At 42.5% G+C, this 15,987-nt stretch overlaps 1 protein-coding gene across 1 annotated transcript; it reads right to left on the reverse strand.

Moving 5' to 3' along the window:
- Positions 1-1,309: 1,309 nt before the first annotated feature.
- On the reverse strand, positions 1,310-14,990 carry LOC128741209 (neutral ceramidase). Its single transcript, XM_053836848.1, has 4 exons — positions 14,841-14,990; positions 2,681-3,538; positions 1,682-2,610; positions 1,310-1,615 (listed from the first exon to the last, which is right to left on the reverse strand). The coding sequence occupies exons 1-4, from the start codon at positions 14,988-14,990 to the stop codon at positions 1,438-1,440; spliced, it is 2,115 nt and encodes a 704-aa protein (XP_053692823.1). The 3' UTR covers positions 1,310-1,437.
- Positions 14,991-15,987: the final 997 nt, after the last annotated feature.

The following is a 15,987-nucleotide window of genomic DNA, read 5'->3' on the forward strand; positions in this document are numbered from 1 at the left end:
TCATCTGTTCCGTAATCCAATTTATAATCAAAACCGTGGGATTAAACGTCCTTAGAATACAGGACAGTTACGGGGCTAGTGCAAAAATCCTACTGACTCTATCTAGCCAATTTATAGTGGTCATCATAAAAACTAAGACTAAATGTAAAAGTAATTCAACAAACTCAAACAAAGATTTTTCCTTTTTCCGAAAGTAGTTTGCGTCCTTTAAGTTTCGAAATTCGTGATTTTCTTTTCTAAGCGGCATATCTGAACTTTCAAGTAATAATTCGATTTTTAGCATTTTGCACTTGACACACTTGCGGAAGAATTTCTTGTAGCGGCAACCATGTGGTATCTTTATCCTATCCGGTTAGGCACATTGTTGCGACCTATTGCAAGCCGTCGAGTTTTCCGGGCGCGTACGAGTGAAACACAACAGCATGTTTAAACTCAGCTTTTCACAATTATACTGCCCATCTGACTTAATTATACAAGTGAAGCAAGCCAAAAAACAAAAGTTTGATGTTTGATATCCAGACCCATACAAGCATGAACATCGATAAGCTTTTTGGTCTATTACAGTTGGAACAGAAAACATCGCACTGACCAAAGCTTTCGGCTAACATAAAGCTTTAGCATTCTATGTTTTTGCAATTCAAAATTATAGTTACTATATATATAGTTCGGCGGATAGAAAATCGGGAGCCAAATAAACGTCAAAAGCGGAGCCAAAAGCTTTTCAAAATCCAAAATGCAGGAGTAATGTTAAAAACACACACTTTATTTTCATAGAACTAGTCATTTTCAACACCCGCCAGTGATTATTTCTCGTAAAAACCTGCACATTTCACCATAATTTCAAATTTAATTTCATAAATCAGGGATGCCAATTCGCCTGGTTTTCTATCCGCCGAACTATATATATAGTAACTATATTCAAAATGCATGCCCGCTGCCGCATTCAGCATAGTCATTCATGCTTTCCTGCATTATCAGAGTATTCTCACACTTGTTCATGTAACTTCGACTACACTTCAATTGTCGACTGACATTTGAAAGGGGCGGATAAGCCAACTGTCAAACAGAACGAGTGAGAGTTCCTTTTCCTATGCTGCTCCAGCAAAAAATAACTCTCACTCGTTCTGTTTGACAGTTGGCTTACCCGCCCCTTTTAAATGTTGGTCGACAATTATTGCCCTACGAAGGGCATTTTAGTTCACGGCGAATATAAAATTATTTAGATTTACCTATTTCATATTTAAATAAAATTCATCGTTTTCAAACCTAGGAATTTATTAATTGATCATAATACTTATAATATGCATGAATTGACTAGTCTTTTTGGTTTAAACTTGATTCTTCTCTGCTAGAAACCTATCTGTAGTGAACTTCCTAATTGCGCTTCTACAAATTTATCACATTCGATCCATCAATTGTTACTGTCTTAAACGACAATCACTCCACTACGAACGTCTTGGTTGATCCTGTAAACGGATATACGCCTCCCAGTATGTACCGGTAGTAACCAAAATGCCTTATCCGGTACGTTCCTTTCTCAACGTCCGGTCCGATTTCCCACTGAAATTCAACATCACTAAAGCCGAGAATCGTTGACAGACGTTCCCATTTAAATCTACCAAAGAAAAATAGACAGTAAAAATAACAGCACACTTTTACCATTCCAAAATAAATAACTTACTTAGTTTCCCAGTTGGCATCGGTAGCTATCACCGTCCAATTACCGTCGATCTGTTTCTGTTCGACTGTGAAAAATGTCTTGTCGTGCATTAGATTGTTTCGCGGATTTCCAGTGACGAAGGTGGTGTAAACTACGTCGCCACGTTCGTAAGTGTTAAGCGGTTGTACCTTCACGCTCCCGAACTCTCGTCCGATTGGATGTCCGTCAAAAATTACTCCCGTCATAAGCGAAATCTGTTTGTCGTCCTGATAGGGCGGTGTTGGTCCCGCATCCAATGGCTCACCGGTGACCAGTGATTTAATCATTCTCTTGTATTGATGGAGATAGATCGTCAAAGTGTGTGGCCCATATAAAGTGGATGCACCCTCGTAGCGCTGTATTTCGTACTCCTCCGGAGTCGCAATATAACTGGAGTACATGTTGGACAGACCGGCAACGACCACTTGGAGTTCCTTGCCGCCGGCAGCGACTGAAGCTCGGGATATTTCATTCCTCAATCGACGACCAGACATTGTGGTGAATTCACCAGGAACGGCAGCAATGGCAAAATCTCCTATTAGAAGAATTTGTGTTGGTACGATTTTCGGCTGCCAGTCATAGGGAAACGTGGCACGACCGGTTGCTAAAAGAATCGGCTTCGGGGCCTGACACTCCTTGTCATCGAACGTTGGTTCCGCAATGAAATCGCGCACTACATTCCAAAGAGCATTGTCCGTTACCGTGCCCTGTTGGAATTCAAACGCACCCGGGCCGTCTGTAGTGCCAGCTGCAAAGCTATAGCCCATGGCTGGTAGGCAGCCACGGACCAGTTCAAAATTTCTAGTCTTAGGATTGTAATACATTGCTTCCGCTTTCGTCATGTCGATGAACTGATGAACGAAACTGACTCCCCCGGTCACTTCCCGTCCACCGGCTTTAGATAAAAGTTCCTAAAACAAAATTAAATCGGTTATAAAACTAAACAAAGTTAAAATATTTCTTTGTTTTCTATAATCTTACCGAACCGGCTTTATACAAGCGTGTAGCAATAATCTTTGTACTTTCGTACATGTCCTTTCCAGGCCCCGAGGCGAAACATGCTCCAGCTCCGGACGGACAGGAAGACGTCAGCAGATCACAGGGAAGTCCCGTCTTTTCACATTTTGGCCCCATAATGTTTGGTGAAACATCTCCAAGATTACTGGAAGCAAACACTCCCACAAACTCTCCTCTTCCAATCAGGCTGCCCTTATTGCGTTCCTGTTCCAGTAGAACGGAAGCGTACCCTACATTATCACTCGAAACGAACCGATTTGTATTGTTCATGGAAGTCGGATGTACCGCAAACCAATTAATAGCCCCAAAAACAACGTTTTTCTTGTTCACTATCCTCAACTGCACCAACCGTTTGTCCACGTTGTCCTTGTACTGAGACTTTTCTTCTTCTGGGTTGTTTTCGTAAGCACTGGGACTTCGATTGATGTTTGCCTCCTGAACGTCGATCTCCGATACGTAAATTTTTGCCTCGATCATGTTGTTATGTGCCCGTACAATGCTCTGAGCGATGCCCCGCACCAACGCGTTGAACGTTTCCGACACAAAGCCAAGCGAAGTCATATCGTACAGCAAATACATCAGGAACCCACCGGGAGTACTGTGCGTATGGGAACCGCTGATGGCTACATTGTTCACACTGTACAAATCGCCGTACTTCTTCTGAAGGATCGCCAGCACATCACGTTTGACGGCGTGACCCATCATGCCGGCATCTACGCTGACGAACACCGCACGCTTGCCGGACTCTTCGAAGATGAAGGCTCGAGAATACTGTCGCAGGTGAATACCGGCTCCGCGCTGGGACAGTTGTGCGTAGCCCATCTGAAACAGTAGAAATAAACATATCTTTTAAAACCTTGAAGCTAATTCGGCAAAGGTAATATACAATATTATTGATGTATGGTGCAAAGTCGATATAAAGAGTCCCTTCGAATCAACATACGCCAATTGAAAGACCCTACCGTGAAGAGGTGCTCTGTTGGTTCTAACACTTCAGCAGCGGCTGACAGTGTCAGCGGGCAACCAGGCGACATCACCGTCACCGGAGGTAAAAGCAGTCGGCAATCTAATCAGCTTCGCGGTAAAGCAGCACGCGGTCATGATTTTGAATAGCTCTTCACGGTCGATAGTATCGTATGCAACTTTATAGTCGCTAATCAGACATTGCACGAGGACTTCCCTCATCAAGTCGTGCTTCAACAGGTACCGCATAAAGGTAGAAATAAGTTTTGCTGTATAAGAGACTATGAACCATTGTGGAGTTTATTTTAAGCTTACTACAGCACTACGCAATCGCGCCTTACGGCTTACACGACTCGACTTATACGAGAGTTGTTCAATATGTTTAGTACACTAGTTAAACTAGTTAAGTAGTGTCTTTTCCTTCTTCTGTTAAGTAGTTCGTCTATGTACTCAGGACCCGCCTCAAGTTAGTTTAGAAACCTCCAGTTCGTCTTATTTTTGATGAGCAGCTGTCTTAGCCGCCCTGGTTCGCACTCCCTCACAGCTTTTGCCTCTATCCCCTCGTCTATTGTTCTCCAAATTTCTTTTAAAATCCAGTCCCTCCGCCCACCGCGCACTTTGCTGAGGATTTCGTCACTAGTCATAATAAAGGATTGTTGATTCCGATCCATTATTCTTCAATAGATCCGGCTGCTGCTGGGACTCGGGATTCAAGTTATAAGACAAAGGCCGATTTCACTTCAGGATTCTTTAGTTGGCGGACGTTGCAACGACGTTCGACACGTGCACAGATCCGACAAGACGCGTAGTGTTCCAAGCAGTCGTCTTCATTCAATTCGACCTAGGGCCGCTCATCGCCAATTTCCCAGGCGTTTTAGGAATCGCAAATCATTTTCGACTTGGGCGAACCATCTAGCACGTCGAGCTCAGCTGTTCCTGGTGCCATTAGGGTTGTTGAAGAAAAAACCGTTTTCGTCGCACTGTCGTTCGCCATCCGTGCGGCGCGTCCTTCTCACCGTGGCCTTCCTTTCATATACTTGGTCTTCGACGCATTTATTTTCATTCCAATCCTCTTGAACTCTGCCTTCAGTCTGGCGTAGATTGTCTCCGGCATGTCAAAGTTCCTGGCTATGATATCAAAGTCATCTGCGAAGCCTAGGAGTTGGCTATCTTTACTAAATATCGTGCCTCTCGTTTCGAAGCCCGTTCGTCATATTTCTCCCTCAGGAACGCTGTTGAAAAGCACGCAGGATAAGCGTAACCTTGTTTCAATCCTCGCCACGACTCGATAGGATTCGAGATGCGCACGAAACACGTAGCTCACTCCAATGTAGCTCGAATTAGTGGCGTCTGTTTGTTGAGAAAATTTACCAGCGTTTTGCCGCGATAGTGGCAGCAGTCGAGCCGATCACCCTTTATGTAGATGGAACAAGCCACTCCTTCCTTCCAAGCCTCGAGTAGCTTCTCTATCGGTGGCTTTGTTGATCTTCAGCCACCCGATTTCTCGTTTAACTTTTTGAAGATCAGGTATTGGGAGATGGACACTCGTAGGTTAACTTTTGTTACGCCTTGTTCTGCAACTTCGCCATTGAGATGTTCATCGAAGCGTTGCTTGCACCTGTCAACCACTTCGCGCTCGTTTGTGATCAGTTTCCCTCCCTCGTCCCTACACATGTCAAATTTTGTGTGTGTAACTCTTACGAAATTGGTTCATCTTCTCGTGTGTCATTAGCTCGGAAGAGTGCAAATTCTTCACGATCTCCGGCCTCCATCCGGTTCCATGCTCGTCGGTATTTGGCCACGTTTTCCCCAGTGGCAATGCTCAGATAATTTTTCTAAGCGATATTTTGACGTAGGATTACCTCTTAAGGCAAGTTTTGCGATAGGGTGTCATTCCAAAAAATCGAAAAATGCGATCGTCACGAAAAATGAAAGGCTTTGAGCGCTAATAGCTCAGCGGTTTTCCGATCGATTTTCAATATTCTTACACCAATCGATCGGAAAATCTTCTAAGAATTGACCCAAATGAAGAAAAGTATAGATTCTTGATGTTGGACTATTGAAAAATTGAAAATAATGAACCTATGTTTTACCAGGTTGGAAGATTCTTAACGATGATCTAAACCTGTACCAATTTGATATCTGTGCTTGGGAAGTAAGCCAAAACAAGTGACAAAGTTTCCTTATTTCAACAAGATTTCTTAACACCGCGGTTCAACCTAGACCATTTTGATGTCCTTGCTTGGGAAGTACGCCAGAGAGAGTGACAAATCCCCCTCGTGCCAACTGACCTGTTCGACAGAAACTTATGCGCTGACGGTGGTGGTCTTTGGAACTAACCGAACGGTGAGAAAGTTGACAGTTTGCTTGAAGAATCGGAAAAAAGTTCACTTTTTTTAATTTTCTTAATGTAGTGAAACAATGTGCAAGTAAAATTTTTATTGCAAAATGTAAGAAAATTGAGTACTTTATTTTTGGTATATACTTTGTCAGTGGTTTATTTACAGTATATACGAGAAAATTATGTTTTTGTATATTTATGCGACTACAAACAGGTTACATATCACGCTAGTTATAAAAATCCACGTGCTTGAGTGGTAAAAAACTTGTTTTTTTTTGTGAAATTAATATAAACCAGGCTATTGCAAGCAAGATACAGGATAACTAAAGAGAACATTCATATTTTCATGTAGTGCCGGAGCAACATGGTTCGATAAGACTGAAAGATATTAGAATCTCCAGAACTTTGACTTGAACCGATACAAAACAAGCATAAGGATCTTGTAAAGTAGAAAAACATTCCAATAATATGCAAAAACCGCTTTAGGATCACTGCTGTGTTCGATTAGTTAAGTCGCCACACTAACTTTTACAGTATTCTTCAAATTTATGCTCTTTCAATTCACTATTTTAAAAGTGTTTTTAAAGTAACTTGTAAAACAGCAAATTTCTTACAAAACCTGATAAAAATGTAGTAAAGTTTTCAATCGAAAACCAGTTAAAAATTAAATTTACTGAAATTTTTTATGGAATATACCGCATCTGACATTTGTTTTCGTTTTTCTAACCATCGCAGCAGGTAGCGACACGCCGGCAGTTTTTACTCAAATTTGTCAATAGATTTCTTACGAACGCGATTAAATCTAGTCCAATCTGATGTCTGTGTTAGGGAAGTGTGCCAGAAAAAATGACAAGTTCGTCGTTCCAACAGATCGCAAATTCTTTACTGCGTGACGATTAAACCTCGGCGGATTTGATGTCTGTGTTGGAAAAATGTGCTACAGCTGTAGGGTTCGGTTATAATATGATTCTGTATGAATGCGCATGCTTGCCGATTCATTAGAAGTGTAGTGAAAAGATGTGCTGTTGATAAAATAGTATTGAATTGGTAAAATCCCTTCAACGTGGGAAACCATGGATAATAGAAACAATCTCTAATTTCAGTAAGGTAGCAGGAAAGTAATAGTTTGGGTTCTTGATTTTGTTAAATTGTTTTCAAATGCACAATCTTTTGAGAATTAAACGTATGCAATGTTACTACTTTTTTAAATGTTACATACAACGCATGTAGCATACATATATATATACAACGCATGTAGCATATATATATGTTGCATATAGCATGTATACATGAAGAATCGAATGATTACAAGCATGTATACATGCTACTATCACTACAAAGAGACTTACGTAGTCCTGCGTCACCTATATATGTGGCTATGTCTTGTACACAACCCCTCTGATTTTTTCCTCTCGACCGCTTGTAAGCATTTCCCATCAAACCAATAAATTCGTATACTCTGGAGCTCTACATTTAGTGCCACAACGGTTTTCACATAGTTCTCAGTATATTTCGGGTTATCTAGCTGCCTACGATGCAACCAACTCTCGTGCTGCGGGTAATGTAAAAGGCCGCACCCAACGGGGACATCGAAGTGCAAGAAGTTCAAAGCGGCAGAGGAGATAATCCGGATCAAGGTAACGCAAGGAAAGAATACGAACGTACCCAAGAAAACATACGAATTCGTATGCAACTGTAGCGAGCGTGCAAGATCGTCTGAAGGATGATGAAGTAGAGGACCGAGAAGGAGAGTTGCTGTGGCAAAAATTGAAGAGGTTTAAGGGACGGTTGATTGATACGAAAAAGCATAAGAAGAAGAACAAAGACGAACGGAAAATGCTAATTGAAAAAGAAGATTCGGAAATGGAAACGGAAGAAGACGGAAATAAGCTGATACTAAAGAGGAAGCAAACAGCTACGAAGTCGGCCGGGTCAAGATCAGAATTATCCCCGCCTCACAAGAAGATTGAAAAAACGGGACTAAATTTCTTGCAAACCAGCAAGAATGCTTCAATAGAATCCTCCGGCAACACGTTGCAGGGCTACCACGACCCTGACATAATCCTCAAAGGAGCCGTTGCAGGAGTTGGGCGCGGTAGGTTTCACCAGCACAAGCGAAATATCAATGACTCTGATCTCTCTATGACTGAATCGACAATCTACAATACCGCCAATGCTAGTGGTTAAAATTTCAAGAACATCCCTACAATGGAACATTAACGGCTTGCAAAACAATGTAGACGAACTATTAATATTAGTGTACCAAACCCCTCAATTGCGGTTGGTGTTACAAGACACTCATAATAAGGGCAACTCTTTCATCGGACGTTTTCTGAAAGAACGTTACACCTGGTTCAATCGTGCTGATCCTGTAAATAGTGCGTCTCGTGGTGTATCCCTTGCTGTGCGTACAGAATTTGCACTGTACAATTAACTCTTTACCCATCCCTACCGTGGCCACCACAATTCTACAATTATCTGCCCCTTGATTGTTCCACCAAAGACCTGACTAACACCCTCTAAACGATATTCAGTACAAGTGTTTATCCCGTGATTCTAATGGGAAATTTGAAGGCATACCACGAAGCTTGGTGATCCTATAAATCGAACTATCAGGGAAAGGCGATCCTGTCGTTTGCCGCTGATAACAATCTGCAAACTATTTTCAACAAGTGGTTGGTATTCCAACCCTCGGATTTAGACGAGCCATATTTTTCTAGGGAGCCAGTTGACGTCGATACCCAATACAATTGTGACATCTCTATGAGTGAATTGCTTTGGTCGATTGATCTGGGTAATGAATTTGGACCAGTTCTATTGGGATACCTCATTGCCGTTCAAAACGAAACCCATTTTTCTGACGTTGATCAATCGCATATGGAAGAGTGGCTGCATCCCTGAGGAATGACAGACAGGAAATATGATTCTGCTACCAAAACCAGGAAAAGACCCCGAGTTGGTTGGTAACCAACGGCCTATCACCTTCTTGAGCTGTACGGAAAGACTATGGAAAGAATCATTAATAGAAGATTGCTCGAAACTGTTGAATCACACCAGCTCTTGAGCGCCTCCGTCGATATGCATTTCAGCGTGGCCTAGGTCTGGATCTCTACCTGGCCGACCTCGAAGGCAGTACCGACGATGCCTGGACTAACAAGAAACGCAGTGAATAATTGATTGCTCTCGACATCAGTGAAGCGTATGGCAGAATATCGAACAAGGCGTTTATTCGACAACGATGAACGATGGGGCATTTCCGGACGCAGGTTAGACTATGTGCGTAGCTTCCTCAAGTCGGAGGCACGTTATTGGATTGTATGGAACAAACCAACGGCGTTTCACGAGTTTCGATATTGGCAGTGACTAATTCGTTATTGGCATGAGCTCGATCTTCAACAGAATCCCAAAAGTAGCAAAAATCTTTTTCTGCGCCGACGATATAATCCTACTGGTACCCAGAGTAAATGCCAAAGCTGTTGGAAGAGTGCTTCAAAAGGCTGTGAAATGCAATGAATATCCATGTGGCGGCCGAAATGGCTTTTCCTGGAGCTTCCGAAAAATACAATCACCTGCAGGTTTGTCGAAAAAGGAAGCATCAAAAATACGTCTGGATGTTCTTCTCACCCCCGAGATGAAAAACGTAAAGGTGCTAGGAGTAACGGAAACTAATTATTTCAGATTCGAAACCCACGCCAAGAACGACTAGAAGAGGTGCAAGAACCGAATACAATTGCTGCGAATTCTAGGACCGAGGATTCCAGGCGGAACGAAGAAGATGTTGATGAGTATTGCTAAGGCTGCTGTCTTTCCGGTGACTTTCCATGGAAAGAGCATTGTCAGCAGAAGCGAGAATGGTGTCTGCAAAATAATAGAAACAGTCTACAATGCCATGTGTGCTGAATTCGAAGAGTTTCCTTTTCAGCTGTTGACATGCCAGAAACTTGTTGCACAAGTCATCCAAGCTGAAGAAAGTACTATACAATTCCGTTGAAGCATGGCCGATAACCAGACGAGATCACTTTTGCGAATCTTACTGGCATGAAGATGCCATCGATCAACCCAGTGCCAATCAGCAGGAACTGAAACTCTGCAGTGCCGACAGCAGACTGGTCGATTAAAGGTTAATTTAAAGTCGATGAAGCATCAAATAAAGCTAGGGTGCTCTGCGCGGCTTTAGAACAAAAAAATACAAGGACTATACCTACGGTTGGCTTTCTGGATGAAAATGGCCCAGTGGGTTTTCGATCTGAACAAATTCCTGATGGTTGCTCTATCTTTCCTACGGAAGCTACAGCGATTGTTTTTGTCCTAAAGTCAACTGTTCAGCAAACTGTGTCTCAAGGAAAATTCAAGGATTAGAGCGGCCCAAATCCTTGGATTAGAGCGCGCAAATGGAAATGAATAGATGCTGTGTTATATTGGATACCAGTTCATACCGGAAGCCCAAGAAATAACGAAGCTGATGAGATGTCCAACAAAGGAAGAGAAAGAGAAAAAATTAAACACAAGATTCCAACAGTAGACAGGATTGAAAGGAGAAAGGTTCTGAAACAATTATGGGAGGTGAAGGAGTATGATACTCGGGATGTGAAACTAAGGAGGATTAAGTCATCTACGGTGGCATGGAACGATAAGGACCAGGGGCGGACTGGCCCACCGGGCAACCGGGCAAATGCCCGGTGGGCCCAAGCAAAAATTTCGTTGTTACATAAAATGTTTTTTTCCAAAATTTTTAATTCAGTTAAACTCTTTCTACGACTCACGAATGTTCAATTGCTGGGGCCCCATGATTTATGAAATCAACCGATTTGATGATTGAAAATTCAACTTCATATGGGACTGTTGGGGCTCCGAACTTTAAACCAAAAATCTCTTTCAATTAAACTTTTTCTATGACTCACGAATGCTCGATTGCTGGGGCCCCATGATTCATGAAATCAACCGATTTGATGATTGAAAATTCAGCTTTAAATGGGACTGTTGGGGCCTCGAACTTTAAACCAAAATTTCTCTTTCAATTGAATTTTTTCTACGACTCACGAATATTCAATTGCTGGGGCCCCATGATTCATGAAATCATTTAAGTTGAGCTGTTGGGGTCCAAGCTCCGAAAATATTACCAGTTTCAATTCTGAGTATTTAAAAATAGAATTAGTATTTCAGCCGCAGTTATTTGACTACTTACAAATATTGAACTGTCGGCTTAAGCTTCATACTCAGTTTACTTCAGCGGCGACGGTCCGTTATCGATACTGCGCCGAATAAATTAAGGACCTCCAGTACTCAATCCTGGGCTACCTTTCTTCAAACCCCTCGAACACCAGTTGAACGTGCATCATCCTCGATCCTCGACTCCGAAGTCTACGGCCTCTTCTTGATTCTCTGCTTAAAATAATTTTGGCTACTCTTTCGTCGGGCATTCTAGACACGTGACCAGCCCAGCGCAGACTGCCACGCTGTACTATCTTCATTATAACAGCATATTTGCATTCTTAATATAGCTCGTGATTCATGCGTCTGCGCTACGCTCCATTTTGGATTTTGCCAAATTTTACGCTGAAACCCCAAGCACTCGTCGATCAGCTTCTTTTAGCGTCCATGATTCATGTCCGTAAAGGGCCACCGAGAGGATGAGTGTTCTCTAGAGCGTCAGTTTTATGCGATTTTGCAAGCTACGGGACCTCTTCGACACCAACACCATTTGTATCATTGTACTTCGTTTTGGTGGTGTTAATGGTAAGTCCCAATTTCTCAATAAATTACCTAAAGTCTTCTTTCGCTGCTTTACTTTTGATTTCAGTGATATCGACGTCATGTGGGAAAACTATGTCCTAGCGTTAACTGTCACAGCTCATTTCGTTTGACTGAATCGTTTGCCACCTTAAAATCCATAAAAATATGATGAGTCTGCAAGTTGTACTCCCGGAACTCGTCAGTTACTAGACGCAGGGTAAATATCTGATCCATCGTGAAGCGACCCTCATGAAAACCAGTTTGATACTCGCCGACGAAGAACTCAGGGCAAAATATTATAGGCAAAATTGAGCAATGTAATGCCTCGATAGTTTTTACTCTCAAGTCGATGTCCGTTTTTAAAATTATGGGAAATGAGGCCAATCAACCACTCCTCCGATATTTATTTTCCATCCGTATACTGTTTCTGACAATGAGGCGGTGAATTGTTTCGTACAGCTGCTCGCTCCCCGCTTTTAGAAGTTCAGCCAGGATACCATCCTTTACAGCAACCTTACCGTTTTTTAGCTCTCTGATTGCTCTCTTAACCTCTTCCTGTGTTGGTTGCTCCACAGCTTGGTTGTCACTAGAGATAGTCGGGTTTCATATTTTCCAAGCCCGAACCCGACCCGGGCCCGAAATTTTTTTTGCTGTCGAACCCGGACCCGACCCGAACCCGAATTTTTATTTTCTGTCAAATCCGAGCCCGACCCGAACCCGAAATTTTATTTTTGGTCAAACCCGAACCCGACCCGAACCCGGATTTATTTTTTTCGCTAAGCCCGAACCCGACCCGACCCGAACCCGATTTTTTTTTCGGCCAAACCAAAACTCGATCCGAACCCCAATTTTTATATTATGTTAAATTTGATCCCACCCTGAACTTGAATTTTATATTAATTTTCATAAAACTCACACCTCGATTTAAATCTCGGCAATTTTCTTTTCGTATTCTCTATAACGTTCGAGCTCTAAAATTTATTTAAAATTTTAGGGTTTTTTCACCTTTCTTTTGGAACTAAATTGAAAATTCTAAAAAAATAAAGTATACACTAGAATAGTTTCTTTTACTTTTCGCGGGAATATCTCTTAAATTTTCTATGAAACCTGTAAAAAGCGAAAAGAAAAATTTACATGAAAAATTATTTTGAAATGCTTGGATCTTGTTTCATTATGTTAAAATAATACCTTTACAAGAACTGAATGTGGAGATGGTTCGATTTCTCATTACCCAAACCCGAAACCCAGACTTATTTTTTTCGCTAAGCCCGAACCCGACCCGAACCCGAATATTTTTTTCTGGCCAAACCCGAACCCGACCCGAACCCGACACCTGGTAAAAGTGTCAAGCCCGAACCCGAACGGGTCTGAAAACCCGAGACCCGACCATCTCTAGTTGTCACTCACAGTTCTTATCCTGTACCTGCTGATATTTGTGTTTAATTCTCTATTCTGCAGCGTCTGGAAATACTCTTCCACCGGGTTGTTACCGTCGTTTTGTCAGTAAGCAGGTTATCAGCACTATCATTGCACATCACAGGCATGGCAAAATTCTTGCACCTGACGGTTTTGTAGAAACTCCGGGTGTCGTTGCTGACGAACCTTTCCTATGGACTGGCGAGTACGTGCTCTTCGTATTGGCGTTTATTGACGGTGAGTTCTTTTTTCCGCAGCTCTACCAGGACGAACCAAAAAGATTCGCGCAGAGTCTCGGGCATTCCTCACATTGGAAGAAATTCTACAGAGGATTCGCACAGAATACCTTGCTTATAGAAGCAGGATTCTTGTAGGAGAATCCAAGAGTTTAAACCCAGGAACAGCTATAACTCGCCTGCACTATGAACTGTTCTGTTCTGACGTGTAGACGCAGTAAGCTACTCATATATATTGAACTATTGACATCCTATCATTTATCACGCAAATAAAATCAAATATTCACGCTGCGGCAGATCTTCCAAAAAGTCCTTGAATACAGAATTCAACGCACAATTATTTCATTGATTTCAAAGTTGCGTATGATACCATCGACCGTAAAATCATGGCCATTCTAACCTCGCAGGGCACTTTATCAACGTGATGGTCCCTCATGTGGGCTGTTCAACCTGCCGTTACAGGTTGTTATGAAAGGAGCAACACACAGGCACAAACTTCAGCAAACCTAGTTAGTTCGTCTGATTTCCCAATGAAATGGATATTGTCGATAGAACAGCATCTGTGGTGGTGGCTGAACAAACTAAAACTCAAAGTAGCAAAGATTGGGTTGAAGAAAAATGCGTCCAAACTAAAGTACCGTGAACCGCTAATATGACGCACACGCTAAAAGGTGGTAACTCGGTCCTAATAACGACTGATAACGTTTTGTTTCGAGCATCGAGCCGCTATGCTGCCCGTTCTCCCGGTACTCGACACTCGACAGTGCCTGAGTCCAATCGAGTTGCACGACATGACTTACAAAATAGAGCCCATATTCATTCGATTTACTGTCCTTGTAACGCTGATGTCTTTTGAGTAGATGTCGTTTTTGTGTTAATTTACTGTCATGAGAATATTGCAAACTGGTGCCCCTAATCTCAAAGGCCCGGTGGGCCCTTTGGCTCCCAGTCCGCCCCTGATAGGGACGATTGAAGTGAGTAAAGGATCTTGACCCGGTTAAGGGCATACCCAGCTGATTCATGGATGGCTGAGTAATGCACTGTGGAACATAGCTGTCGGTCGAACATATTCTAACCGAATGCCAGCATCAATATAGCTCTTCCATTTAAACACATTTTTATACAGAATCTGTACATTAAAACCACGATTTATTGATAGTTTATTGAAGAAACAGGGCATGAAGAAACAAAGCCTAGGTCTAGGAGACTAGTGCTACGATTCTATTAACTCTCACTGTCTCTTCCAGTCGAGATTCGAATATGCGACGACTGGTTTGTTAGACCAGCGTCTCACCTTGGACCAACTGAGAGGCTCACACTGACAAAAATTTCGAACTTGCCCCTCCTAGATAAGTCTTTAATAATCCACTCATGATATAACTTATGAACGGAATAATAAATCAATGATATTAAATCTATAAATTCTTCTACTTACAAAAGTGATTTCCACTGGTGGTCCAGTGCAGTCCGCTCGGCCAACCCCTACCCGGTAGGCCCCGTAAACCGTGTTTGCCGTCATCGCCGTCAGACTAATCAGCAGTACGTACGCGCAACATATTCGGCACAGGCGTTGAATATTTATCATATTTCACAGTTTCGCGCCAACCACGACTGATTAACTAAATTCGTACTAAATGCGTCGTGATAACCGCGTTCCGGGAGATCACTCACTGCTCGCATCCGTTCTAGACCGTGGCAGGGATCACAATGGCATCTTTGTGTGTTCTGTCCGAAATGGATTTCCAATTTGACCAACCAACCAGTAGATGGCTACAGAATAGGACAGAAACAAAATAGCGTGTTAAAAGAATATCCGAATCAGTTGTCAGTTGCTGCTAGAATTAAATATCGTAATTCGTCATCTGAATTGCGTAAATAAACCGGGAAGGAAATGTTGCCAAGCATCAGATAGAACGAATCACCGCTGCACATGGCGCGTTGTTGATGTTTGATGAGCAAGAGCAAGCGAGAAGAATACGAGCTCGTTTCGTGACCGGCGTCAGTAAACAGGAAGCCATTTGCGACTATCAGTCTACTGTGGGTCGCCGGGCGGTGTAACCGCGAGCTGGTGCTGTAGATGAGCTACGTTGACAAGCATATCACGCTTCATCAGCTACATTGCTGTACAGAGACATGCTACTGAAGCACATGAGGAACCGCCAAAACGTCTCACAGGTGCGAAAAATGACCTGAAAATAACTCAAAACTGTGACCTTTGTAGTAGAATGGAGAATTTGTTGTCTTGGCAAGTTCATTGGCTTGGCGAACGTTGATCTATGCGGAAGTGTAAATAAAAATTGCAGTCTTGTGAACATAAGAACGGCTGCGCTGGAAGGGTGTCAGTGGGTGACTATCATTAATTGCCAGTTGTTTATGGTGTACGCGAACGATAAAACAAACCAGGTCGGTGTGATTTGCAAACTAGTTACACGGTAAAAAAGTTGTCAGATCGTAACGCTGCTGTCAGCATGATCAACTTGTAACCGGTTTACGATCGCGTGATTAAGAAGGTCATAGTAGGTTTGTGGGATGAAATGGTTATTTTATAGAGGTTAACACTACCGACCATCTGTACAAGATGG

The sequence above is a fragment of the Sabethes cyaneus genome, chromosome 1 (assembly GCF_943734655.1).
Source record: "Sabethes cyaneus chromosome 1, idSabCyanKW18_F2, whole genome shotgun sequence".
NCBI classification, from domain to species: domain Eukaryota; kingdom Metazoa; phylum Arthropoda; class Insecta; order Diptera; family Culicidae; genus Sabethes; species Sabethes cyaneus.